At 50.1% G+C, this 24,858-nt stretch overlaps 1 protein-coding gene and 1 long non-coding RNA gene across 3 annotated transcripts; both read right to left on the reverse strand.

The window, feature by feature from the left end:
- Positions 1-1,096: 1,096 nt before the first annotated feature.
- On the reverse strand, positions 1,097-15,935 carry LOC310887100 (potassium voltage-gated channel subfamily A member 3-like). Its single transcript, XM_083812593.1, has 2 exons — positions 12,495-15,935; positions 1,097-5,086 (listed from the first exon to the last, which is right to left on the reverse strand). The coding sequence occupies exon 1, from the start codon at positions 15,873-15,875 to the stop codon at positions 14,139-14,141; it is 1,737 nt and encodes a 578-aa protein (XP_083668719.1). The 5' UTR covers positions 15,876-15,935; the 3' UTR covers positions 1,097-5,086; positions 12,495-14,138.
- Positions 15,936-21,608: 5,673 nt separating this feature from the next.
- LOC310887101 lies at positions 21,609-24,545 on the reverse strand. Of its 2 annotated transcripts, none has more exons than XR_014575653.1 (3): positions 23,548-24,545; positions 23,251-23,331; positions 21,609-22,772 (listed from the first exon to the last, which is right to left on the reverse strand). It is a non-coding gene; the product is annotated as an uncharacterized lncRNA (long non-coding RNA). The 2 variants fall into 2 exon arrangements; XR_014575654.1 differs by having other exon boundaries at positions 23,574-23,648.
- Between the last annotated feature and the right edge of the window lie 313 nt (positions 24,546-24,858).

Below are 24,858 nucleotides of genomic sequence, written 5' to 3' on the forward strand. Positions count from 1 at the left end.
AGTGTGAAAAAGAAAGGCAATTTACCTGTATCAGAGGCTGGCAGACAAAAACATCAGGATTACAGAGCTTTGCAATTTAAAGGGGCCACTATGTGGCTTTAATCTCAGCTCAAGGGATAACCTTCTAGAGGAGTCTGTGTAACAGAAAGAAAAGCAATAGAGTGGGGAGCACACTGTATCCCAGAGATTTTGGGGAGGGAAAAACCATCCCATGAATTCCTTAATTTTAAAAGATTTCAGTAGTGGTAGCAGCACTTGAACATCTGTTTCAGAGAACATCCATGTGTGTAATTACAGCCATCTGCACACAAAGGCTTGATTTTTGGGGGTTCTCACCAGCACCTGTGGAGAGAGGCTGGAGGCCAGGCAAGTACTGCAGGAATCCTGACTTTTTCCCCAAATCTTGGGGAGCAAGCAGAGCAACCTGACAGCACTGTGTGCATCATTTCTGAAAGCCCTCTCCAGCCATGCTGCTGAGCCCCATTCTATGCACTGCGTCCCTGAGCGTTCATGAGCACCCTTGTAGCAGTTGAGACACCTTGTGAAATCTTTTGCTTTCTAATTTTGCCTGTTTCTTACAACATCCCTTGGCTGGTGTGCATGAACATCATCCTAGTGGCTTTATGCAACCCTACAGCCTTGAGTACCACCCTGTCCCCTTGGGAGTTTGGTAGAGCCCTCCAGTGCCCTCCCAGTGCTGCTTAGAGCATCCTAGTGGCCTTCCTTGCAAATCTTCCAGGTTGGGCCCCACAGCAAAGCTCTTGTTCACTTTAATAACAGCCTAAAATCAAAAGGGAGAAGGGATGGTGGGCAGCATTTGCTGCAGACAGCAGGAGGAATGTATAGGTGTTCAGTGTCTCAAGAGCACATACAATGCATGAGTTCTCATCATCTGAACATAGCTTTGAAGGGCTATGAATAAAGATGAGCAGCCTGCAGTAGGATGATTATGGGAATAAATACACGCTATTTTTTTGGATTTTTTCTTGCTGTCAGCCATCATTAAATCACTCTTTTTTATATATTTTTTTAATTGACTGGATATATATATATTTTTTGTCTTCCCTTGCCAAAGTCAGACCTCTCTCTCCCGCCCCCCCCCCCCCGCCCCCCCAAAACGGCATTTCAACATGGCTCTCCTGACATGATGGTTATCTTTAAAACACACAAGACTATATTCAGAGTCATGGCAACACAGATAATATACTGGACCAACAGCTGAAGACTATAAAACTCCCAGTTATTTTGATAAAGCACATTAACAACTAGCTGGTTCAGCAACCAAGCAAAAGAAATCCAACAGCATGGAGCACACGTTTACCAAACGGTGGTTTCGTTGCCAGAGCCACTATGTACAATATCAAGAACAGGCTGAAATTTGGCAAATTTCCATCACTTTGAGATGTCCGTTGGGCAGGGTTGGGGCTGCATGGAAGAAGCAGAGTGGCCAGAACCCGTGGGGCATCTCTGCTTTAGGAGCTCTGGCTCAAACCTGACCCGTCAAGGGGCTCTGCTCTTCCGTCGCTTTGTTCTTCAAAGCACACATTTCAAACCGTAACAGGGAGACGCTTTAACACAGTGGCTATTGAAACTGGACAAGGTATTACACACACACACATATGCCGTAAAAAAACTCTCTGTAACACCAGTGAAAAATAAAAATAACTTTTGTACTGATACATTCTATCCCCCCTTTTAAGGGCTACTATTTCATGTTCCAAAAGAAACTAAATTTAACACCTTTGGGACAAGGACTTCCCAAGAGCCGGGGCTGTGATGCAGTCCAGAAAATCAACTTCCCTCCTGCCAATGTTTGACCTCGCCTGGTGCTGGTGCCCCGCAGGTGACACAGACAACCTGCTGAGGGATGCTGGATCTAACCTGCCATGAGCACTTGGGGCTATTTGCAGCCCAAACCCACCAGCATGGCAGAAAGGTGCTTGCACCTCAAGATATTTTCAGATTTGCCAAAGTTTTTGTTCAATCTCGTTTGCCGCCTCAGGAGCAGGCTGCAAAAGCCTTCTGCTGCAGAGGAAACCACAAACAAATTTTTTTTGCAGCTATTTAGCAGTTTGGGATGTGACATCATCCCATAGAGTCCAGGCCCATCTCCCCTGAGCCTGCTGGCAGCTCTGTCCTCTGCAGTGGGGAAGAGAGCACTGCTAGGTTGTTTGGGGCTCACAGTGAAGGAAGCGGGCTCATCCCCCAGACACTGGACACATGTTTGTGGTCCAAGCATTAATTTTGGTACAGGGGAACTGCAGCACAGACCAGCCTGGGGAGAGGACACAGTTCCACTTTACAGGGCACGAGGATGGATGCCCGGGATACCTGGGAAATTGGGTTTTTATCTGTGCCAAGTTAAATTACAGTTAGCCATGAGGTGACAATCCCTGCAAGCCCATCCTCAGAGCAGCCATGCTGTGGTTATCACCAGATCCTCAGGGATTTGCTGGCAGAGCAATGTATGGGGCGGAGGGGCTGCCTCTCCCAGCCCCCTTGGGCTGGCCTTCAGGCAGGACATGGCCAACGGTGAGGCTAATGAGAGCCACTGCTCCAATTAGCTTTAATTTGAGCTTTTCTGCCAAATGGATTTCGCACCTCAGAGAGCTACGCTGCCACAGTTCCCTGGCACCCCCAGCTCATCTCGTGGGCTCAGGGACCTGCTCCTGGGCTTCTGGCAGCAACCTCGGCCCTCGGCCCACCTCCCTCTGCCCCCATTGCTGCTGAAGCCACCGTGGAGCCTGGTACCAGCAGCACCGCACCCACACCGGCGCTTCCCAATGCATCCACAGCTACAGGGTTCCTACCACACTGGAAATAAATGCAAACAAACCCAAGAAACCCTGTCCCACTAAGGGCCAGATGATCTCTGGCTCTTAGTTCTGGAAGGTGACCGATGTAGCTTTGACTAACACTGCTGTTTTTTCACTTTTTTTCTTTGCTCACCATCCCAGCCCATTTTCCCTGTCCTGCACCTGTGCAGAGCTTCAGTGACTTTTGTTTTGGGAACCCAGAGCATTGCTTCTGTGGCTCCACCACCACCATGGGCGCAGGGGCCATGACAGGAGGAGGAATTAAAGCCCAAAAATGAGCTGTGGTTTGTTGTTGCTATTGTTTTGTTTTGTTTTTAAATTAATGAATAAACATGACCTCACCAAAGTCAACACGTCCCTTTGAGAACCACATCAACTCCCCGCAGTGGAGGGAATTTCTCAATTCTAATTTTGGTTGAAGTTTGCATGCAGGGCTTAGCCAGAAATGAGGACGACGTCTGCTGCTGAAGGACAGACAAGTCCAGAGCCTTCCCAGTCCCAGAGGACAGCTCAGAAGCCCACTTGGGCTTCGTTTGTCTTCAAAGCTCTGCTGCAAGAAGACGTGGTGCAGACAGACGGTTGCTTTGCCATGGGTGTTCCCCTGAGCTTTCCCCCTTCAGAGCCTTTCTTCCAGGTAGATGTTTATTTTTAAAAGCATCCTCACTTGGGCTGTGGCTCAGAGCATCCCACACATCTCCCGTGGATATTTCCCGTCCATGCCCAGGGTCTTGTTTGAAATGTGGGTGAACAGCTCAGCTCCCAGCACGTTGGCGGATGCAGCCCAGGAAAGCCAGGTTTTGCTGTCACCCTCCATGACGGAGCAGGAACCTTGAAGCTGCCTCTGGGCATGAACACGAAGCAAGCATGGACTCCAGAGTCTACTTCACACATGCTCCCATTTGGGCTCCCATTGCCTCCCCTAGTGTATCTTCTGCTTCAGAATGAGCCAGTTCTTTTCACCTGGGCCAGCCCTGATGAGTGACTTGCTTTTGCAGCAGCTACAAGAATCTCTTTATCATCCCTGGAGAGGTATTGTAGTGCAGGTGCAGAGGTTCTTGTGCCCAGCTCAATCCCACCACCATTAGTTTCACACAGAAATCCAACATTCTGCAAGTATTGCCTTGCTTCTGCAACGGAGCATGCACTGGGCATGTTTTCGCCTCAAAGCTGGGGTGGCAGCAGCGTGCAGATGGAGCTGGGGAGGTGGATGAAGCGAGAGCCAGAAGCGAGAGAGAGAGCATCTACCCCTTTGCTGCTTGCATTGTGTCTCTGCAGACCATTTATCCTTTTGAACCAGGCTGATGCTTACCCATACTGTCCTAGGAAATGCATTGAGGTTATGAACCATCCAGTTTTGACAGCTTCACAGTGGACAGCCACAGGGGAAGCCAGCAGAGCGAAAAAACACCAGTGTGCAAAATAAACCAGTGGTGGGCAGAGCAGTGATGCGTTTCCCTTTTATTATAGTATTAGGAATAAAATACTATAATATTCACTTGGGACCAAAGTACTGTGTAGGGGCAGAGACAGGTACACAAGCTCTCATGAAATGAAGTAGGGCATGACAACTCAGGATTGGGTTTTTCAGCTATTCCAGCCTTGGAAAACTGTCTTTCCTTCTTTTTTTCACAGAGTTTCTGAAAGCAAGGCACAACTCGTGGACTGTCTGACATGATTTTCCTCAATGTCGGTAGAGATGGGACTTTCCTGGTGCATTATGAGGACTTAAAGTAAATCACAGCTTTGGTGTGGCACATTCGTACTTATAAAGAGTGTATACAGGCAAGTCAGAAAAATAGTACTGAACTTATTCACTTCCCACTGCTGAAAAAAGCCTGTGTCATTGGAAAGGGAACACTATGAGCAACTGAGTTTTCCCCATTTCCCTCCCACCCCAAGCAAAAAATTTGGACTGCTTATTAGCAGCTCTGCTTAACATTTCCTTTCCTAATCTTTCATTTTTTTTTTATTTTTTTTTTTTTATGAAATAATGTCCAAATGATTTCCACCTCCCCTCTGCCTTTTTTCTGGCTTTGTTCAGTTTCGTCATATTGCACATGATCTGAAAATAATCTTCCAGCTGAAAAGATGATCCCTGGTACATAATGCACTTGGGTTAGAAGACACAGATAACATAGCAAATGTTTAACGTGTTGGGGTGCAGGAGGACGGACCTTCCATCAGTCGAGGCTGGGATGTGTGTGATTTCCTTCGAGGTGTTCTGTTCTTCAACACAGTCCTGAAGCTCTTAAATTCGAAGCTTCTGTTATCTGTTGGGCAGATCAAACAACAGTTTTTATGCACAGCCTGGCTTTGAAAACAAGCAACACATTGTTATTTTTTCAAGGCAAAGTGGAATAGATCTTGCACATTGGTCCCCTCGGACAACTTCATATCCTCATTCCTCACAAATGAAAAGTGAAAATTTGCTAATTAAAATTGCTTAACGGACTAAATGCAACACAGTCTAAAGAGAGCTAAAGCTAGAAAAAGATTCATTAAACATATTTCAATTATTAACTCTTATCTCACATTAATGACAAGTTCCAAATCCAATCCAGAATAATTAGCATTGAAGTGGGTTTTCCTTATCACTTTTTTATCTTAATCAAGCTGGGTTTGTAAAGACTTGATATGATTTACATGGTATTAAGCAACTGGTTGAGCTCATAAATCTGGTGCAGATTTGCTGAGATCAGCAAAGGGGATGCAAGAGCAGGGGCTGATCTCGCTCCCAAACTACAGGCTGAGCCCTCCGAGATCCAACCTGACATAAAAACTTTATTCCACTGCTTGCATTACTCTCATCTTCTGAAAATTTGTCCTCTGCTTTCAGTCCATAGCCCAGCAATGGGAGCATCGCTCTGCCCGCCCATGGATGGGACACAGCCCCATCTTCAGAGGGTGTTGCAGGTTCACAGGCATTACACACCGAATGGGTCCTGAATTCTACCTCCTCCATGGTGATTTTTCAAGTGGGAATTAGTAAAGTTTCCTATAGAGAGGTTCATTAACTATATTAAAACCAGCGTGTGGTGTGCACTAATAAGATGAGCACTACCACCAAATCAGATTACATGAGCCGGGTGCTTCGTTAGCAGCTGGTGATGAGACAGCCATGGGAAGGATCTGCGTTAACGGGTCAGAGCCGAGTGCTAACGAACGCAGACCCAGTGGTCCCAGCTCAGCCACCAAGCCCTTCCCCAAAAGGAGCCTGCTTTCCCCCAGGGGAGAGGCAGGCTGGAGATAGGCAAGGCAGGACAGGATCCATGCCAGACGTGCTCGGTGGATGCTGTGGGCGATGAGAGCAGGGAGAGGAAAGAGGGAGGTGGGATTTCCCACAGGAAGCAAATATGCCTTGCAAAGCAGCATGGTATTTGGGGAAATATGCTCGCAGCAGGGCTTAGAGCTCCTTGTAAGGGTCTCAGGGCAGGCAGCTGCCCAAGCACCCACTTATCCTGCTGTGCCAGAAAGGCAAGTCATGTGGTGAACATGAACTGGGGTTTGGGCTTTAACGGGGGGGGTTACAGCCCACCCCCACCTGCCAGCACGGAGGCACTCCTGCTTTCCTGAGGATCTGTGGTAACACCGCTGGGATCCCCCAGCATGGCTGGAGGGTTACACAAATACAACCCGAACGAAGCCTTACTCTGAGTGCTCAGCCAGAATGGCCGCAGCCTGGGAGACGCCCTTCATCTGACTGAAGAGGGATGGCAGAGCGTGAGCTCTGCACACCCAGTACTAGGTGCACGAGGGCACGCTCCAGGCACGTGCTCAGCCCCAGGGGCTACAGCACAGCAAAGCTTGCTGAGGCAGGAGCCGTCTCACCAGGCACTTCCCGAGTGCTGAGACAGACACCTCGGCACGTAGTGAGCTGAACCGGGACAGAGAGCAAGGGACACAAATGCAAGCAGAGCCCGGCTTTCTTGACCCAGCCCAATCCAACACTTTTGGGTACCCCGCCGTCTTTCCAGGATGTATCCCTGCCCTTGTAGACAGAAACCCCAAATCCTCAGCCTAAGAATAATGTTATTTCACCAAATTCAGCTAGAAGAGTAGTGGGAGTGAGAAGTCAGGAGCATTCAATAGATGGTGGTGCTCTGATTCCTGAAGGGGTGCAGATGTATTCCCAGCATACAGGGGTGATGAAATCCTCCCCACTCCAACAGAAACAGAGGATATTAAACAGCAGCCACGGAAACTAGCTGTTTTTCAAAAGGTGAAGCCAAATAACTTGTTTCCAAGAGGTTGGAGCTGGTGAAGCAGCTCGCAAGATTGCGTGCATTGAGTATTTCTTGAGTCCTGGACCTGGGGGAAGTCCAGGACTGGAAAATAGCTCCTGTTGGGCCAACTTTTTAAGGGATAAACAAAGTGACCTGCAAAAGGATGGATCTATCTGTCTTTCTCTGATCCCAAATAACACACTGGAATGGCTGAGGCTTTGAATACAGAATTAAAATGCAGGATGTAATTGATAACAATTAATGCAGGTTTGGGGAAAACAGATCTAATCACATTAACTTGATAGCTCTTCTTACTGAGCTCCAAGAATGGCTGATAAAGGTAAGTGCTATCATAATATTTTCCTGTAAGGGAGCTGCATGACATCTTGGTTAAGAAAATGGAGCAATAAAGCCAATTTGCAGGACACTTCACAAAGCAGCTGAACCCAAGCTGCAATAACTTTTCGCTTCTCCTTGTGTATGCTTTGCTTTCCCAGATCAGCACATTTTTTAGCCAGAATGAGAGAGACATTGCTGAAAGGTTTGGTCACGTTGAGACAGTCCCAGGCGATGAACAACCAAGTCTGAATTTACAGCACACAGGTTCATGTTTAACCCAAAGTCCTGGGTTACGCATTTTTGTCCTGCTGTGACAGCCCAAGGTCCAAATCATTACTGAGTTGTGAAATGGATGCAGAGACCAGCAAGGAGGGAGAAGAGAATTTTGACTACAAATGCACAGAGATCTTGGGAGAAATGGAGCATAAGGATGGAAATGCAAGTGCAAAGATGTGGAGTGAAGAAACCAAAGGAAATGGGAAGGGGAGCAATAGTGCAGAGCTGGTGTCCCTGGGAAGCATGGTGAAAAACTGGGCTTTGCTCCAGATGGGGGAAATCACCTCAGTTTATGAGTTTTGGGGGGTCTGCATAGCCTGTAACCTTCAAGTAAGCTGAAAACCATGAAGTCTTTGGGTGATTTCTTACTTCTTGCTCTAAAACTGCCTTTTCCTTCCACGTCACATTTCACTGCTGCATTTCCAAACATTAAGCAAAGTCACTCAGTGTCATTTTACAGGTAAGGGAAACTGAAGCCAGAGGACTTGACCTGCCCAAAAAAAACACCCAGCAGGCCAGGAGCAAACACAGCCCAGGCCTCGCTCATACTCCAGGTCTGCACCACAGTGAAGCCTTTTTTCATGGACCAGCTGCAAAACAGCACAGCATCAACAGCCACACTGCAGTGTACTAAGCTCATTTTTTTCTACCGCCTAGCCAGACAGCAAATACACCTCTTTAGAAATGCAAAAATGCTTTGCAAAGTGCACGTTCATCCTTTCTGTGCTCCATTACAGCCTTTGGGTGCTCATGAGAGCAAAATCCTGAACAAAGGTGCTGCTACAGGAGCCCTGCTCTCCACCTTGGAGCTGAGCCCTCAGTGCCGCCGCAGCTGATCAAACCATGACACAACGCAAAAGGATTTTCCATATCTATCCGCTATGGAAGAAGCAAGCAGAACAGCTGGTGCTGGTCAGCATCAAAATAAAGCCAAATGCACTCTGCTTCCTTGACAGCCAGAGCAGAGATAGCCAGTGGCTGATGTAGTTGTGTGAGCCGCACATCCGAATCAAGTCTTCCCACACAGTATGTGTAAAGATGCTAAAAATGAAGCGCAACAAATGCAACAGACATGACAAAGCATAGCTGTACTCAGAAAAGCATCTGAATTACAAGTCGCAAGGAAATGAATCATTACCGAACAAACCCAGCAGCACATGCTGCCATTCGCATCGCCTATCCAGGGGTCTTTGCATTTGCCAGCTTGTCTGGGCAAAGATTATTCCTGTTATGAGCAGGTGAAGAGCAGCTATCAGGAAGTATTTTAGCAGCTCCCAACCACAGTGACAAGCTGAACGAGATAGGAGACAGGTTTTAATTTACTGGATCATGTCCTGCTTCATAAGAAGGGGAAAACTGATGGTGCCCTGCAGGGACATTCATGCATGAAGGTTTCCCTGTCCTGCCGCAGAGCATCCTCAGCACTGAATAGTCAGGCTCTGTGAGTAACGAGACACGGATGGATTCCTGAAACTTGTGAGGTGCAAAAAGCAGTGCCTTGTTTGTGGAGGGAAAAGTAAGCAGGGGTTCACAAGGGATTTTCTCAGAGCATTTTTGGATGAGTTTTGCCAGCAGCAGGGATAACATGGCTCCATCTGAAAGAGCAGCATGGGACCCCGCACCCACCCTTTTTCCATATGGCGGATGGTTCTCATGAGCAAAAAATATGATTTGCTTTCTCCCAGTGACAAACAGCAGGAGCACAGCAGCCCTGACGCCTTCCAAGCACAGAGCAGCAAACACGCGTCCTGTTAGGCGGGATGAATATCGCATTGACGGAGGTGCCATTACTCATTTTCCTGCTCAGGAAGCCAAAAGCAGAAGTAAAAGGTCTCGATTGTGTCCAGGGCTTGGTCACAGCAGAATCAGGAGTGTACAGCGTAGGAGCTGGCCGCAGTGGGGCCATTGCTGGTGCTGCTCTGCAGTGCTCTCCCAGGAGCAAATGTGCCCCACACCATGCAACGGCTCTGCTGTTCATCAGAGCTCCACACCAGTCCTATTTGTGCCCTAAGAAAGCCCTAAATCACCACTCCTACAATATATTCTAACACTCCCCTCCCACCCCCCACCCCCGATGAAGGAGCAGTTCCCTGCACCAGGGAACATCCGTGCCCAGGAAAACCCTATTTGCCTGCGCCCACCTGATTGCCTTGGCACAAGGACGCAGGTGCGTACCACAGACTGAACATTCCTTCCCAGTACACGCAGTGCACGAGATTGAAGGGTAGAATGCTTCGTGGTTAAATCCTATATGTCTGTTTTCATTTTCAGGTTTGCAGCCTGCCCAGAGATCACTTGTTAAAGCACTGAAATAGGGAAGAAGGCAGTGCCTTGCATCAGGCTGGGATGGGAGCCTCCATGTGCTCTTACACAGATATGCATATTTTAAAAGCTTGGCAGAAAGAGGGCTCCAAACTACACAATTAAACAGATTTCATGCAGAATGCTATCCACAAGCACAAACTGCCACAAGAGACCTTGCCCTGCTCTGCCAGGAGAGATCCCTTGGCAGCGGACGAGCTCCTGATGGCTCCTTTCCTTCTGCTGGGGAAGCTGCTGGTCTGCCCTTCATCTCCACTGAACAGCCCATAAACTGGTGATTACAAAGAAATAACAGTTTCTTTTGTCCCTTTTGTCAAGTAATGGAGCAGCAACCATCGTCTGGAAAGAAACGGGGCCCTCCTGGAGCAAAGAGATATCCCCCGGACCTCCTATGTGTCCACACCTGGGCGGGACAGATCCTGTCCTCTCTCCACTAGTACCTGGAGAGCATCTATTGGGCTGGAGAGCAACAGAACCTTTTTAGAAGAATGCAGGCCTGAAAACACACCAAAAAAGGGTAAATAAGCAGGAGAAAAAAGTGAGAACTTCAAAGTACCAAGCAGAGGGGCCAGGCAAGGGGTTGCTGCATGTCCCTCGTGTCCCCCTGCACCAAAGGCAATGCTGACCCTGTTCCAGGGTGGCATTCAGGACCAAAAAGCATCTGGGGAGGCAGGGACCCTAAATGTCAGCCAGGAGCCCTGGGCAATGACTTTTCTCCACTCAAGGCAGCGAGCTGTGCCATCCAAGCCCTGTGTCTTGCCTTGGGCATGCTCGGTGTCCAGACAAATTAGTTTCTTCACAGCCTGCGAAGACTGGGGCTCACTGTTGGCTCCCAGGTCGTGGTTAAAACAGTCCTAAAACTGAAGAGGAGGCACATGGCAAGACAGCACAGGAAGCCCAATAACCAGCTGGCTGTGAAGGGAGCAGTCTCACAGCACTCCTTCCAATTCCTGCCAGGACACGCTCAGCAGCCGCTTTCAGAGGAGCGTCAGACCATGCAACAGCACGAAGTGTTTCTCTCACCGTACGGTACCCAGCGAGACACTGACAGCACAGAGGGAAGGAGCAGACAGAAATGGGGCAGAGTATAGCAGGGATATCCCTGTTTTTCTGCTTGCTACTACATCTCCAATTTCTGTGCATATCTTAAAAATGGAGCAGCAGTGCTTTGATGTTTTTCAGCAATGCCATTCCGTGCTTTAACAACTACAGCGGATGAAGTGGCTTCCTTACCATCTCCCTGATATAGCATCTCTAACTGACAGTAAAATCTGTTTTAAGCTATTCTGCCCCCACAAAATAAGGCGGGGATTAGACAGGAAAGCAAACGAACAACCAGCAAAGTTTCTGCTTATTTTAGATGGCATTGAAACTGAAAATTGTACGTTGCCAGTTCCAGGCAAACATGTGGTTTCTGTGCAGCTGCCACAGCGAAAATGCAGAAGCAAAACTCCTCGGTGAGCTCTCCCAAGGGGGAGTGCTTCCACTGCTTTTAAATTCAAATCCTCCTTTTAGGAACAGGCATGTGGAAAGGCTTTAATAACACTAAAAGTGAGAGCTTATAGCAAGAAACGACATCTCAGCCTGCCAGCAGCCTGGGGAAAAGGTGCTTGGGGGTATTCCAGAAAGCCTCGTGTTCATCAGTGCTCCCTAGGAAGCTGTCGGGATGAAGGATGCCAGGACTGTCACCTCCCGCAATGCTGTGGAGCATCCCCCTCATAAAGATGGTTTGAGCAGATCCTCAGCTGGGGAAAACTACCACAGTTCCAATAAAGCTGTCACGTACCATTAGCGAAGAAGCTGCTTTGATGTTTTCCTTGGTTATTAACGTTTTCTTAACTGGTGAGGACACTGGGGCTAAGGAAGAGTGTTATATGTTACAAACTGTCCTGACCCTTTTAACGTCTGGGTCTTTTAAAGTCCCAGCTAAACTCCAATATCGATGTGGCCAGTCTCTCTCAGAACAAATCCCCCTTTCCGTACCTTAGGAAAATGCATGACTTGCACAGGCTAGGGTCAAATTGTTCTTTATTGGAGGAGGAATTTGCTGGCATTCCTGTGCACTTCACCGCCTGCAAGGAGTCTCTTTGCTCTCAGCCCCAAAGCCAGTGGAATAGAGCACAGCTGGGGACCAGGTGCTCAAAGCCACTCCTGGCCCTGTGCCCTGCCAGCCCCATAAGCTTGCTTCCACCACAGGGACCAGCCTGAAACACCAAAATTCTGCAAATAACTCCTGTTTGTGCAGAATTGAAGAAACGCCACTTCACAAAAGCAGCACAGCTTTCCTTCAGCGCCTGCCTGCCTAGAACTCACTGTGCAGCACTAAAAAGCAAAGCGGAAAGCAAATATAATCAGAGGAGCCATAGGATGGTATTCCATTTACCTGACATGCACAAAAATGCATGAAGGCAACAGGGGGAGCTGGAAAACAAAACCAAGCAGTGGAAAACATGAGGTTTGTTCCCAAAAGCAATGTTACCTTACAATGCAAAAAACCTCTACCCCGTTCAAAGCTCACCTGATCCCATCAGATGTCCTGTGGCCCCTGGTGTGCACGGAATGAAGAAGGAGGCACGCTTTCCCTGGTGGGGTTTGGGTTACTTTTCAATCCTGCTCTTAATAGATCTGCATTTGTCCCCCTTGTTTCCAAAGGCTGCCACGCTTTCCCAGCTGAGCTTTCCCGCTGGCTGCTTGGGGCCATTCTTGCCCTTGGAGGATGCTCTGGGGGAGCCTCGGGGTTTCATGTGGCGTGGGGCAAGCGCGGTTCTTTCTTGGTGGTGCAGCGCCGCTGCTGCTATGTCCAAGCGGCTGCTAGTGTCTGCAGGACGAGGCTCGGCTCCCAGATTTCACCGCCAAGGTGTGAACTCCTCTGGGAGGAAGAGGGGAGTTTTAGGGTGTGCTTATTGCCTACAGGTGGGTGTTTGGTTCATGGGAACACGGTGCAGAAGGGGGTGCAGCAACCGGATGGGGATGCAGGGACGGGTGCCCTGCGAGGTGCAGAGACTCAGTGTCCTGCGGGATGGCAGGGCTGGAACCATCTGGAAGGGTTTTTGCAGGAACAACGACGACCAAGGGGGATGGGAGAAAGGATGCCATGACAACCTTTTGGGGTTTCCCAGGAAACTAGGGTCGCCATGGCAACTGCATCACTCCAGTCCAAATTAGTGACTTCCGTTGGAAGGCGTGTTCGCCACTCTAATCTTCTTGTGATAAGCAGCTGTATCTCTCCCAAATGCATTGCAAAAAGGTGGAAATATCCCTTTTTGTCCAGCTTGGTGGGTCTGAGGCTGCACGGCCACAGCAAGGAGCCCATCACAGAGCTGGCATCTCCCGGTCCTCGCCGGCATCGCTCCCCGCACACCATAACCATTCAATTTTGCCTTTTGCCTCCCCCCAGAGCACACAGACCCACTGCACGGCCACAAATTTTATGCTGGATGGAATAATGCCATTGTGCTGCAGGGGAAGGGAATTAAGAATAGAAAATTTTTTTTGTTTGTTTTGTTTTTTGTTTTTTTTTTTTTGTATTTAAGTCAGAACTGATTGCACTTGGTCTCTGACCAGATTAGAATTTCATAAATGATCTAGTGGGGGAGAAAAGGGAATCTGTGATGTGCCTGTAATGGCACACCACATGTTTCAATATTAAGCACCATTTAACAATGTGGTAACAGAGACTCTGCAAAATTAAATGGTTGTTTCCTCCCAGCCCCCTTACAGTGTGCTCTGCAACATGTTTTCCTCGTCTCCCCACCCAATCCAGGGCTGCTAATCCAACAAGTGAGCTTATGTGATGGAAGGGAAATCGGCTCCACGCTGCCTGTAGGGAAGGGGGGAAAAAATCAGGAGCAAAGCAAGATGTCCCCAAAAGCAAGAAAACAAAAGCAGCCCTGCAACACGTTGCAGAACAAACACCTGCTTCAGCGGTGAGAGTGTTTTGTCTTCATCTTCCACCTCTTTAACTGTTAGCTGTCCTCTTTTCTTCAGAGAAATTTAAATCCCTTTAAGATCTTTAGAAAGGAAAGATCTAAAAAAATAAACGTATAAAAACAAGGGCATACACAGACTGACGATGGTGCATGTTCCACACAACACCAAGTACACAGTCACTTTGCATTTATTATTTTTTACCACATCCTCAGGTTTTGCTGCTGTTTTGTTTTTAAACATCCGTAAAGATCTTTTTGATATTCACACAGTTGGGATTGTTTGTGGTTGTGCAGTTCCCTGTCTTAAAGGCAGCCTGTTTGAATGCACTGTGGTTGATTCCCCCCTCCTCTATCACCATGTACTCGGACTTGCTGAGGGTGGAATTGCTGCGCGCCTTCCTCATCTCCTCGGTAGACGAGAGGTGCTGGCAGCTCCCGACATGCATGTACTGGGCTTGCTCCTCGCCTTCCGTCTCCCGGTGGTAGAAATAGTTGAAGTTGGAGACTATCACGGGCACGGGCAGAGCGATGGTTAGCACCCCCGCGATGGCACACAGAGACCCCACAATCTTGCCCCCAATGGTGATGGGGTGCATGTCCCCGTAGCCCACTGTGGTCATGGTCACCACCGCCCACCAGAAGGCATCAGGGATGCTACTGAAACCTGAACTGGGGTCATCAGCTTCTGCGAAGTAGACAGCACTGGAGAAGAGGATGACGCCGATGAAGAGGAAGAAGATGAGCAAGCCCAGCTCCCTCATGCTGGCTTTGAGGGTCTGCCCCAGGATCTGCAGCCCCTTGGAGTGCCGGGAGAGCTTGAAGATGCGGAAGACCCTGACCAGACGGATGACTCGGAGGATGGCCAGGGACATGGCTTGCTGGCCATTGCCTTGCCTCTCTGCCAGCTCAGTGCCCAGCGTGATGAAGTAGGGGATAATGGCCACAATGTCAATGATGTTCATGATGTTCTTGGAGAAGGTGGCCTTGCTGGGGCAGGCAAAGAAGCGGACCAGCAGCTCAAAGGAGAACCAGATGATGCACAAAGTCTCCACCACGAAGAAAGGGTCAGTGAAGGATGACACCATGGAAGTGGCTGAGGACGAGGAGTTGGTGAAGACATCAGGTGGGAGAGGGCCCCCGCCTGTCCCGAAGGGGCCCCCAGTTCCCTCATAGTCGTGGTCATCCCTGAATTCAGGCAGGGTCTCCAAACAGAAGATGACGATGGAGATAAGGATGACCAGGACAGAGACGATGGCAATGCCTCGGGCTGGCCCAGAGCTCTCGGGATATTCAAAGAGCAGCCACACCTGGCGCTGAAACTCCTTGTCTGGGAGCGGCCGCTGCTCCTCCCGAATGAAACCTTCATCCTCCCGGAACTTCTCCATGGCCTCCTCCCCCAGCTGGTAGAAGCGAATCTCCTCGGAGAAGATATCGATGGGGACGTTGACGGGCCGCCGGATGCGCCCACCTGACTGGTAGTAATAGAGGATGGCGTCGAAGCTGGGCCGGTTGCGGTCAAAAAAATACTCGTTGCGGAGGGGGTCGAAGTAGCGCATCCTCTTGCGGGGGTCTCCCAGCAGCGTCTCAGGGAACTGCGCCAGCGTCTTGAGCTGGGTCTCGAACCGCAGCCCGGAGATGTTGATCACCACCCGCTCGCAGCACTCGTGCTCCCCGCTGCCCGCGGGGTGCCCGGTGGGGCCGGCGGCCGGGGGCGGAGGGTGGTCGTAGCGGTCCCCCCCCAGCAAAGGGTGCGGATGCTGCGGCTCCTCCAGCAGGGGGTCTCCGCCGCCGCCCCCCCCCACCACGGTCATGCTGCCTTCCTCCGCCTCCTCGCCCTCTTCCTCCTCGTGGGGCCGGGGGGCGGCGGGCGGCGGCTGCTCGGTGTAGCCCAGGTTGTGGTGGCTGCTGCTCGGCGGCCGGCCGGCGGAAGAGGCAGCCGGAGAGTGCAGCAAGCTCCGGCGCTCGTCCATAAAGGTATGGGGCGGAAGGGGAAAGGGGGGGCGGGAGGGAGAGGCGGCGGTCGGAGCCTCTTCCTCCTCCTCCTCCTCCTCCTCCTCCTCCTCCAGGCAGAGGCAGAAGCAGCCGCCCCGCTCCTCCGGCGGCCGCCGCGGCTCTGAGCAGCCGAGGCTGCTCTCAAAAAATCCGCCCCCAGCCCTGGCACCGCCTCGCTCAGCCGCCAGAGCACCCCCGGCCCTGCCCCGCAGACCCCCCCCGCCGCGCTGCCCCCCCGGCCCGGGGAGCCCCTCGGGCACGGCTCGGGCACGGCCCGCAGGGGGTCGGCGCCGTGGCCGGGGGGCGCCGCGGGGCTGGGGGCGGGCGCGGAGCTGGCGCGGGCCGGGGGCGCGCAGGGCAGAGAGGGGGGGGCAGGAGGGGTGCGAGTGCGTGTGCGGACTTGTGTGCGTGTGCAAGGGGGGGTGTGCAAAAGTACGTGTGCGCACGTTTGGGGTGTGTGCATGTATGTGAGTGTGGGTGCGTGCGTGCGTGTGTGCATGCATGTGTGCATGTTCGCACGTTTGTACATGCGTGTGTGCACATATGCACACGAGTATGTGTACACGCACATGTGTGAGCTTGTGTGTGCATGCCTCTGTGCATGCACATACTTGCATGCGTACATGTGCATCCCCACAACAAAATCAATGGCAAAGTGAAGCTGAGCCACCTCGACAAAGGCAGTTTCACTCTGAACCCCCGTCTGCATTTCAGACTTTCCTGCAAGAGAGCTTAAGGCTTTCAATTTTTTTCTTGCGTCAAACGATCTCTTTTGCAAATAGTTCAGCTTTGGTCAAACAGGATTTTTTTTGAGGAGAAAGCCCCCTCCGCAGATACATCGTGCTGGCAACTGCAGCATCCCCACGACACATGCACGCAGGGACACCCCCCCACAGTCCTTGCACCCTGCTCCTCCACCCTGGTTCCCCATTTTCCCAAGCCCCCTTGATGGCTCCCCAGAAGTGCTTGCATCCCAGCCACGTGCCAGGTGAGGCTGCAGGAGTTCAGGCCATTGCTGTGACTGCGCGGGCCGGGGCTGTGCACGGAGGGCCACCGCGCTGCTGCTCCCACAGGAGCCCCGCCACGGAGGAGGCAAAAACCCCGCCAGCAGCCCTGCTTCAGCTCCTCGCCGTGGTTATTTTTAACAAGCACAGCCTCCAGAAGGTAGGGAGAGAAACAGATGAAAAGATCAAACTTATTTATACTTTAAATTAGAAACAAGCTGTACAAAATATACAAACCCATGGGGGAAACAGCAATAAATATTGCTGTAGGAGCCGAGTCTGTACTAGACATAGAAACAGATCTGAGCAAGCCCAGCCTGCCTTCCCCTTTCTGCTGACAGGTCTGAGAGGGAGTTACAAGCCCCCAGGCAGAAGATGTCACGGAGGTACCCCACTGTCAGCCCCAGCGAGGTGTCTGGCCCAGAGGAAGCTCCTGGATGTGGTGCGTGGCCAACCACCCACCACCAGCAGCAGCACTGCCCTGGCGCTGCGTTTTTCACACCAGCAGCGGGGCAGCAGCTCAGCACGGCCGTTGTAAGACAGCCACACGCAGGGACACTCATCTGCAGGCCGTGTCACCCTGCCCTGGCCTTGGACACGCGTTTCTTGTCACCACCCCCTCGGCTTTAAGCCCCTTTTTTGAGTCCTGTGCTGTTCACGGCTGAGCGTCACCCAGGACGAGGGAGCTAGGGCAACAGGCTTCCGGCCTTGCTCCCTCATCATTCCTATGGCAATTAACAATGCTAATCAGCAACATGCTTCCAGCAAAGCATCCCTCCCATTCCACACAGCATCACATGGGACAAAGCAGGAAACCGAGCTCCATGGCATCTTTAACCCCTGAAGTGCCATTACTGTTTAGAGTATGGGAAAAAATCCTGGAAACAACCGTTCGTATCCAAGACCTAGACACTGCTCTCTGCAGGTTTCGTGATCATGCAACAGCCATCATCTGCTCCCTGCATACATGCGTAGCACTTACAGAGTTGTCTGGCTCATCTCTTTCCTCTGCTAGGATTTCTGCCAATAAATCACTGTCATCTGGTCGAAGACAAACAAACAAGGCTGCTTTATACCATAAACATTTAGTGATGACAAAAGGCTTGAGGCAACAAGGCATAACGTCTGTAATTGCAACAGTTTACTCTGGATCTCAGCTGGGGGTAAATTCTTTGGAAATCAGTGCCAGCCCTATCGAGAGAGCCACGTACCTTCAGGATGCTGCTGGGAAAAGCCCTTCCCTTAGAACCAGGCGGAGGACGGAGCGGTCCCCCCATCAGCTGCAGCGCAGCAGCAGGCATTAATCCTTCAGCTCTGGGCAGCTCTGGTCCAGCATCACCTGGCTCAAAGATTTCTGGGGGGCTCCAGCCCAATGGCCCAAGGCACTGCGTGGCCGCCTGGCCCTCTTTCTTCCTCGCTGCTTCCACCTAATCCTGTCAAATCTAATTAAGCTCTGCCAGGCCAGCAGCTCACTACAGCTGGAGTGACAGCACCGCCAGCCCTGCAGGCATCCCTTGGGGGGGGTTGCACACAGGCACAGCACCAAGCCCACAGTTGGTCAAGCAGCCCAGGTTGTGTCCCAAACCAGGAGATTTGAGCATGGTTGCAGAGGCGTGGGGTCAGTTTGGGTCCAGGACAACCAGTGCTGATAGAAGTCCAGGGGAAGGGACATCTCTGCAGTCTCCCCATTGCTTTCCTGCAAAGTGCAGCATTAAACACTCCTCCAGGCTGTGGCTTTTCTGTTTAATGCAAGATGTCCACATCCTTCCCCTGTGAGATCCTCTCTGCTTTTTCATCCAATTCTTCTGTTGCATCTGTTCTCAACAAATTTAATTTTATTCCTAAAGGCCATTTAGGAAATTCCCCTGTGCAATGATCTACAGGCTGACCTACAACATCAGCTGCAGTTACTACAAAGCAAAAGAGAAAGCAACTCTTCATTCAGTGGCCTTTTCGGGGTGGATTTCCAAGCAGAGAGGACACAGCTTCACCTTTCCCACTGCCAGACCAGCCCATGGGGGCACTCCTTCAGACTCCTCCCTGAGCACAGAAAGCCTCCGGACCCTTCATCCCAACCCCCAGCTGGTCCCAGGCATGGGTTCCCTGCCTTGAAACCTTGCCAAACTCCATCTCAAGGAGCGTTTTGGGCTTGGCCTTGTTCCACCCCACCCCTGCCTTGTCCCCTGCTAGCCCCATGCAGGGCTGCGTGTCCTCCAGCCTCATCACTTGCGCATGTTGGGGAGTTCTGCCCTCCCTCGTTCTGAATGGGAACCTGCCTCCATTGACAAATCTGGGACAAATTTGCTATTCTTTATTTCTGAGGATCAGAAACCTTTCAGCATTAACACTGCTACAATAATACCTTAATACACCATAAATGTATTGTCTCTCCTCCCACAGCAGGGAAAGCACAAAGCTCCAGCTGCTCCATTGGGACAGGATTAACTCACTCGTGACAATTCTCACGTTGTTTTGGAAGCATGACTTCACCTTGACCTACCTCTGCTGCTTGTACCCATACTCAATCCTAATTTTGTGCAAACATTACAGGTGAAGGGTCAACACTGCCACTTGGGTCACTCATTACCTCCTGGGCAGAGCTGAAACTTTTGCAAATGGGTCTGCAGAGGACCTTAAGCATCAGAGAGCTCAGCACCAACTCAGCTTCTCAAAATTAACTTGGAGTAACACAGGTTATGCAGCTAAAGCAGGTGAATGGAGGCTATACCCATGCTCTGCTTAGTTTGCTTCAGCCAGGTTTAGTTGCTTGCTTCTGCTGTAACCTTCAGCTGTTTCTTCCCTGCCGGCTTATCCCTGATTTAATTACAGTTTTTTGCTCTGCAGCTGGGGAGTAAGTCCTACATCACTACCTCTGGCTCCAGAGTGACCAGTCCTGCCATCCCCACCTTCTCTCTTGTGCAGACAATCCCAAGCACAAACACAGGCTGGGTGGAGAATGGATTGAGAGCAGCCCTGGGGAGAAGGACCTGGGGGTGTTGGTTGACAAGAAGCTCGGCAAGAGCCAGCAATGTGCACTTGCAGCCCAGAAAACCAACTGTACCCTGCACCAAAAGCAGCGTGGCCAGCAGGGTGATGGAGGGGATTGTCCCCCTCTGCTCTGCTCTCGTGAGACCTCACCTGGAGTCCTGCTTTCAGCTCTGGGGCCCCCAGCATAAGAAGGACATGGACCTATTGAACAAGTCCAGAGGAGGGCCACCAAGATGATGAAGGTGCTGGAGCACCTCTCCAACAAAGGCTGAGGGAGTTTGGGTTGTTCTGCTTGGAGAGGGGGAGGCTCTGGGGAGACCTTACAGCAGCCTTCCAGTGCCTACAGTGGGCTGCAAGAAAGCTGGGGAGGGACTCTTTGTCAGGGGGTGTAAGGATAGGACAAGGGCTAATGGCTTAAAGCTAAAAGAGAGTAGGTTTAGATTGGGTGTAAGGAGGAAATTCTTTACTATGAGGCTGGTGAGGCACTGGAACAGGTTGCCCAGAGAAGCTGTGGATGCCCCATCCCTGGAAGTGTTCAAGGGGCTTTGAGCAACCTGGTCTGGTGGGAGGTATCCCTGCACATGGCATGAGGGTTGGAATTAGATGATCTTTAAGATCCCTTCCGAACCAAACCGTTCTACGATTCTATGACCCATCCAGGAGAGAAGTGCTGTCATCCCAGTGTACACAGAGATGGGCTCACAGATGTCTGGCTTCCTTCAAATCAGGCATCTTATCGCATCATTTCCCTGTCAAGCCACAAAAGCACTAAATGAGGGTAACACCTCTGGGGTGACAAATTCTGCCCTACTTGCCTCTGCCAATGCCACCCAGGAGGCAGCAGGAGGCATGGGAAGTGAATCTTGATTTCCCAAAATGAATCTGGTGTTCTAACCATAAAGCGTGTGGCCCTTGCTCCTGTCCCTGTCTTAGACTCTGGGTGTCGGTCAGTCATGGAGCAAATCCTTGAATCTCTCCATGCCTCAGTTTCTCATCTGTACACTAGGAGAATACTTCTCGCCTCCCACTTACAGTCTATTTAAATCCCGCACCAGAAGTCTTTCGCTGAGCTCACGGTTGGAAAAAATGAGAAAGATACAGAAACCTAGGATAGGGAGCAAAAATCAATGCTTTCTGAATACTGCGGCTTGCTTAAAAGTCAGCACAGGTGAAGAGCATTCCTGCAAGATCCATACAAACCCTTAACAGGGCATTTAGCACCAATCACAATGGGTGCCAAAAACATGGGGTCCTCTCCTACTGCAGCAATCCAGCTAACAAAGGCAGCACATCTTTAGAGAACGATCATTACTATTAGTAAATGGGGGAAGTGAAAATCAAACTGCCATCCCAAAATAGCCAAGCACAGACAGGAACTTTTTTTTCTTTTTTTTTTTTTTTCTTTTTCCACGGTGCTGTGGATTTAGCAGGAGTATTGCATTACTTTGCCATCAAAGAACCAGATTTTGTGGCTAAACAAGATCAGCCAAATTACTCTGCGTTGCCTGGTGATTTCATGTGGTGGCTCCATCGGCTTTAACGGAGCTCCTGAGCTAAATCCCATCCAATGCTTTGGGGACCAAAGGGTTAAAACTCAGGATAGAGTCAGACCTATTTTAATATACTAAAAATGTGATTATGGGGTGGGATTATGTTGGCCAAACAATGTTAATGCAAATTCCCCTGTAATGAGGATCATGTTCCAGGGCCTTCACAATGACAGCAAAATGATATCCAGTGACTTCTTATGCAGCTCCTGTTGCATGCCATTATTTGGTCATTAAGATATAAGATTACATTGACAAAGCAATTTAACCACAAATCCATGGAGATTGCATGGCAGTGGTGCTGCGTTTTCATTACAGACTTACGAACATCCACACAGGTGCTGGATGGCTGCATTTTGGCACAGTCAGCAGGATGCAAAGCAGCTGCCTGGCGGCTCTCGCATGACGCAGGGAGAGCATCAGCCCTAAGTCAGGCAAAAGCTGGGTGCAGAGATGTGACAGCGCCTGTTTGGGGCAGGAGGAGTCATTCCTTGTGCTTTGCTGAATAATTTATTCCAGGAATGTCACTTCTGCTTGGGTTTGGTGACACTCATCCCGTCCAGTGAGCTGGCACAAGGCAGCGTTTGCAGCCTACTTATGCCAAGCAAAGCTGACAGCAGCAAAAACTCTGATATCAGCCTCTCTGACAGCCAAGCCCAGCCATCCGTCTCAATGTGGTTGGAGCAGTCTGCCCTAAACCACAGGACTGGTCTCTTCGCAACAATATTTTAAGTGAAATTTTCAGTTGAAATTCAAGACATTCAGGGTGAATTGCTGCCCAACTCTGTTCAGCTGCACAAACAGTTCTGATCTTAAATAACACCATTTGGTTTGCAAAGAAACAGTGGAGAATCTACAAGTTGTCGCTGTGCCACAAAACATCCTTGTAAAGGCTCAAATGTTTGTTTTTGGAACATGAGCCCTTCACCTTTTTCCCACTGTTTAGCCAGTTATATTCAGAAAGGAAAAAAAAATGCATCACAGACATTGCCTGATTTTCCCCAGTCTGTGTGCTGCGTGGTTGGGATGGGAGCCCACCTTACCCCTCCTGTCCCTGGCACCAGGGACTCCCAGCAATGAGGTCAGTGTGAGCAGAGCAAGGAGGAGACCGGTGGAGGACATGAGCTGTCTCACCAGCACACAGGTTCCCGCGATGTCTGCACCGCCACCTGGAAAGCAGGCAAGGGCTTTCCAAGCATGTTGCATCTCTTGGATCTCTTCACCTTTCCCCAGTACTCCAAATTGTGTTGTGACTTTTCATTTGCTAGTTCAGTGAATATTGTGTTGGAGAGGAGAGGCATGAACTCTGAGCTTGTAGGAGTGTGATCAACACAGCCTGGGAACAAATAACGTGGGATAATGCTCTAGCATCACATTGTGTTGGGGGGGGAATGTGTACAAATTTACACTAACCGGGTCTTTAATATCATTGGGGAAGAGCTATAGTTTTGCAAATCTTGCATGGGGAAGGAGCCAGCACAAGGAACTCAACTTCATGCAAGTGTGGTTCTTGGAGAACCAGGGTGGTCCCTCAGGGCATCCCAGTCCCCTATGGCCGGCAGGACTGGGGAGTCCAGATCCAGACCTACCCAGCTCCGGGTCCCAACCACCCCACGTAGCAGTGGCAGCCCAAAAAGCCAATCCAGGAAGTTCTCTGATTTCCACTAAAATCACATTGAAGATTTTACCAGAGGTAAAATTGCTGGTGGTTACAATGGGGAATGTGAAGGGCATGAGAAAGCTGAGAGGAGAGAGAAAAAACATCTCATAGCACATCCCTTTCCACCTTCTAACAAGCACAGCAGCGAACTCACTGGTGAAATTATTCTGAAGCCATCCAACTTCCGTTAGAGTTTGATGAAGTCAGGGAAAGAAACGGGGCAGCTGCTGCATGCCTACAAACATAGAGCAGTGTTACAGGGATGCTCCAGTGGCTGGATCCCCTGGCAACATGGTCCTCAGGCTTTCAATCTCAAAGGAAACAGCTAAAAAGAAAACTAAAACTTGCACACATCACCAGACAAAATATATTACTGTAGTCCTGGTTTAAGCTAATTAATGTTTGTACAGTGTTTTGAAACCAAAAAACAAACAAACAAAAGCAAACCAACCTTACATTAAACATTAATAGTGTCACCTTTCACTTTCTAGCTGGTAGTCCAGAGGAAACTCACTTCTGCCTGAAAGCCCTTCTGCCTACCTCCCACATCTTCACGGTGAATTTATCCCATGACCACCAGTGCTGGGAATCAGCTCGTTATGAAAAACTCCTCCTCAGCTGTAGTGTGTTGCAAAGCTGAATGTTATTTTCTGCATTTGCAAAGGGCTTGCAAGCACAGAACAGTTTTCAAAACCAGGCAGCAAGTTGGTTTGCATTTGGCTGTAACATCTGGATCCTGGTAAATCTGCAAAGCTGCCAGCCAGCGCTGCGTTCAGGTAAAGCTGGAGCTGCTTAGTGCTTCCCAGCCCTTGGGCAAAGGCTACGTTCCCAGCTGGGAAAACAAAACCAGCAGAAATTCAGACCAGAGGAGATTGTGCAGCATCTTGCCGAATGTGCAGGAGAGCTCAACGACCTGAGCTCAGAAGCTCAGCCCTGCAACTTAATCCTTTACAGGTTTCTGCTTCGTAGCTACCAGTTCTTGCTGAGGATTCCCCTCCTTGCAGAGCCCATTTCTGAGAAACTGGCAACTCACTCTGAAATTCCCTCCACAACAAGAGTCATTTGCAATGAGGAAGACACTGAAAGCAGGAGGGTGGCAGACATGTCACTGTGTTGCAGACAAGCAGGCAGACAAGCCCCTTGTTGGGACCCAGGGGTGTGATGCTGGGAGCTGTGTAACGGGGTAGCACTGTCCTGCCAGATCACCCATGGGTGCCACAGTGGCTGTGTTCATTTTGTTGGCCAGTGGTCTTTTGGCAAGGCACAAGCAGGGCTAGTAAAAATGAAAGGGATCTGCTAGCAATTAACACAAGATTCTCTCAAATGATTTTTCTTAATTAACCTGCAAAGCAAAAGTAAAAGCAACTGCTTTTTTCCGTTTCTCTAAGCCCCAAATGACAAAGCAACCAACTGGGGGATGTTTTTTTGTGAGGGGTCTTTTTACAGTTTCGCCATTTGCTTTCTTTTCTCTGATATATCAGGAAAACCAGGTCCTTGCTCAGCCTGGGGACACCAGCAGGGCTGATCCGCTGTCACCTGTGACAGTAACCCCAGCAACAGTTCAGCAGCCAGCAGAGGCAGGAGAGGATGCTGACTCACTGCCTGCCTCGCTTTCGCAGCTCACCCTTAATAAAAGGCATTGCCAGAAGAATCTTGCTATTCCTTCCCTCTCTGTATCCCCCAGCTGCCTCCCATTCCCCTCCCCCCCCAAAAAAAAAAAGAAAAAAAAGAAAAAAAAATCTCACTTATAAATGAACACATG

The sequence above is a fragment of the Anser anser genome (genome assembly GCF_964211835.1).
Source record: "Anser anser genome assembly, chromosome: 27".
NCBI classification, from domain to species: Eukaryota; Metazoa; Chordata; class Aves; order Anseriformes; family Anatidae; genus Anser; species Anser anser.

Excerpts from the sequence above, each read along its gene's own strand:
- LOC310887100 (XM_083812593.1), bottom strand. The coding sequence starts at position 15,875 with ATGGACGAGCGCCGGAGCTTGCTGCACTCTCCGGCTGCCTCTTCCGCC.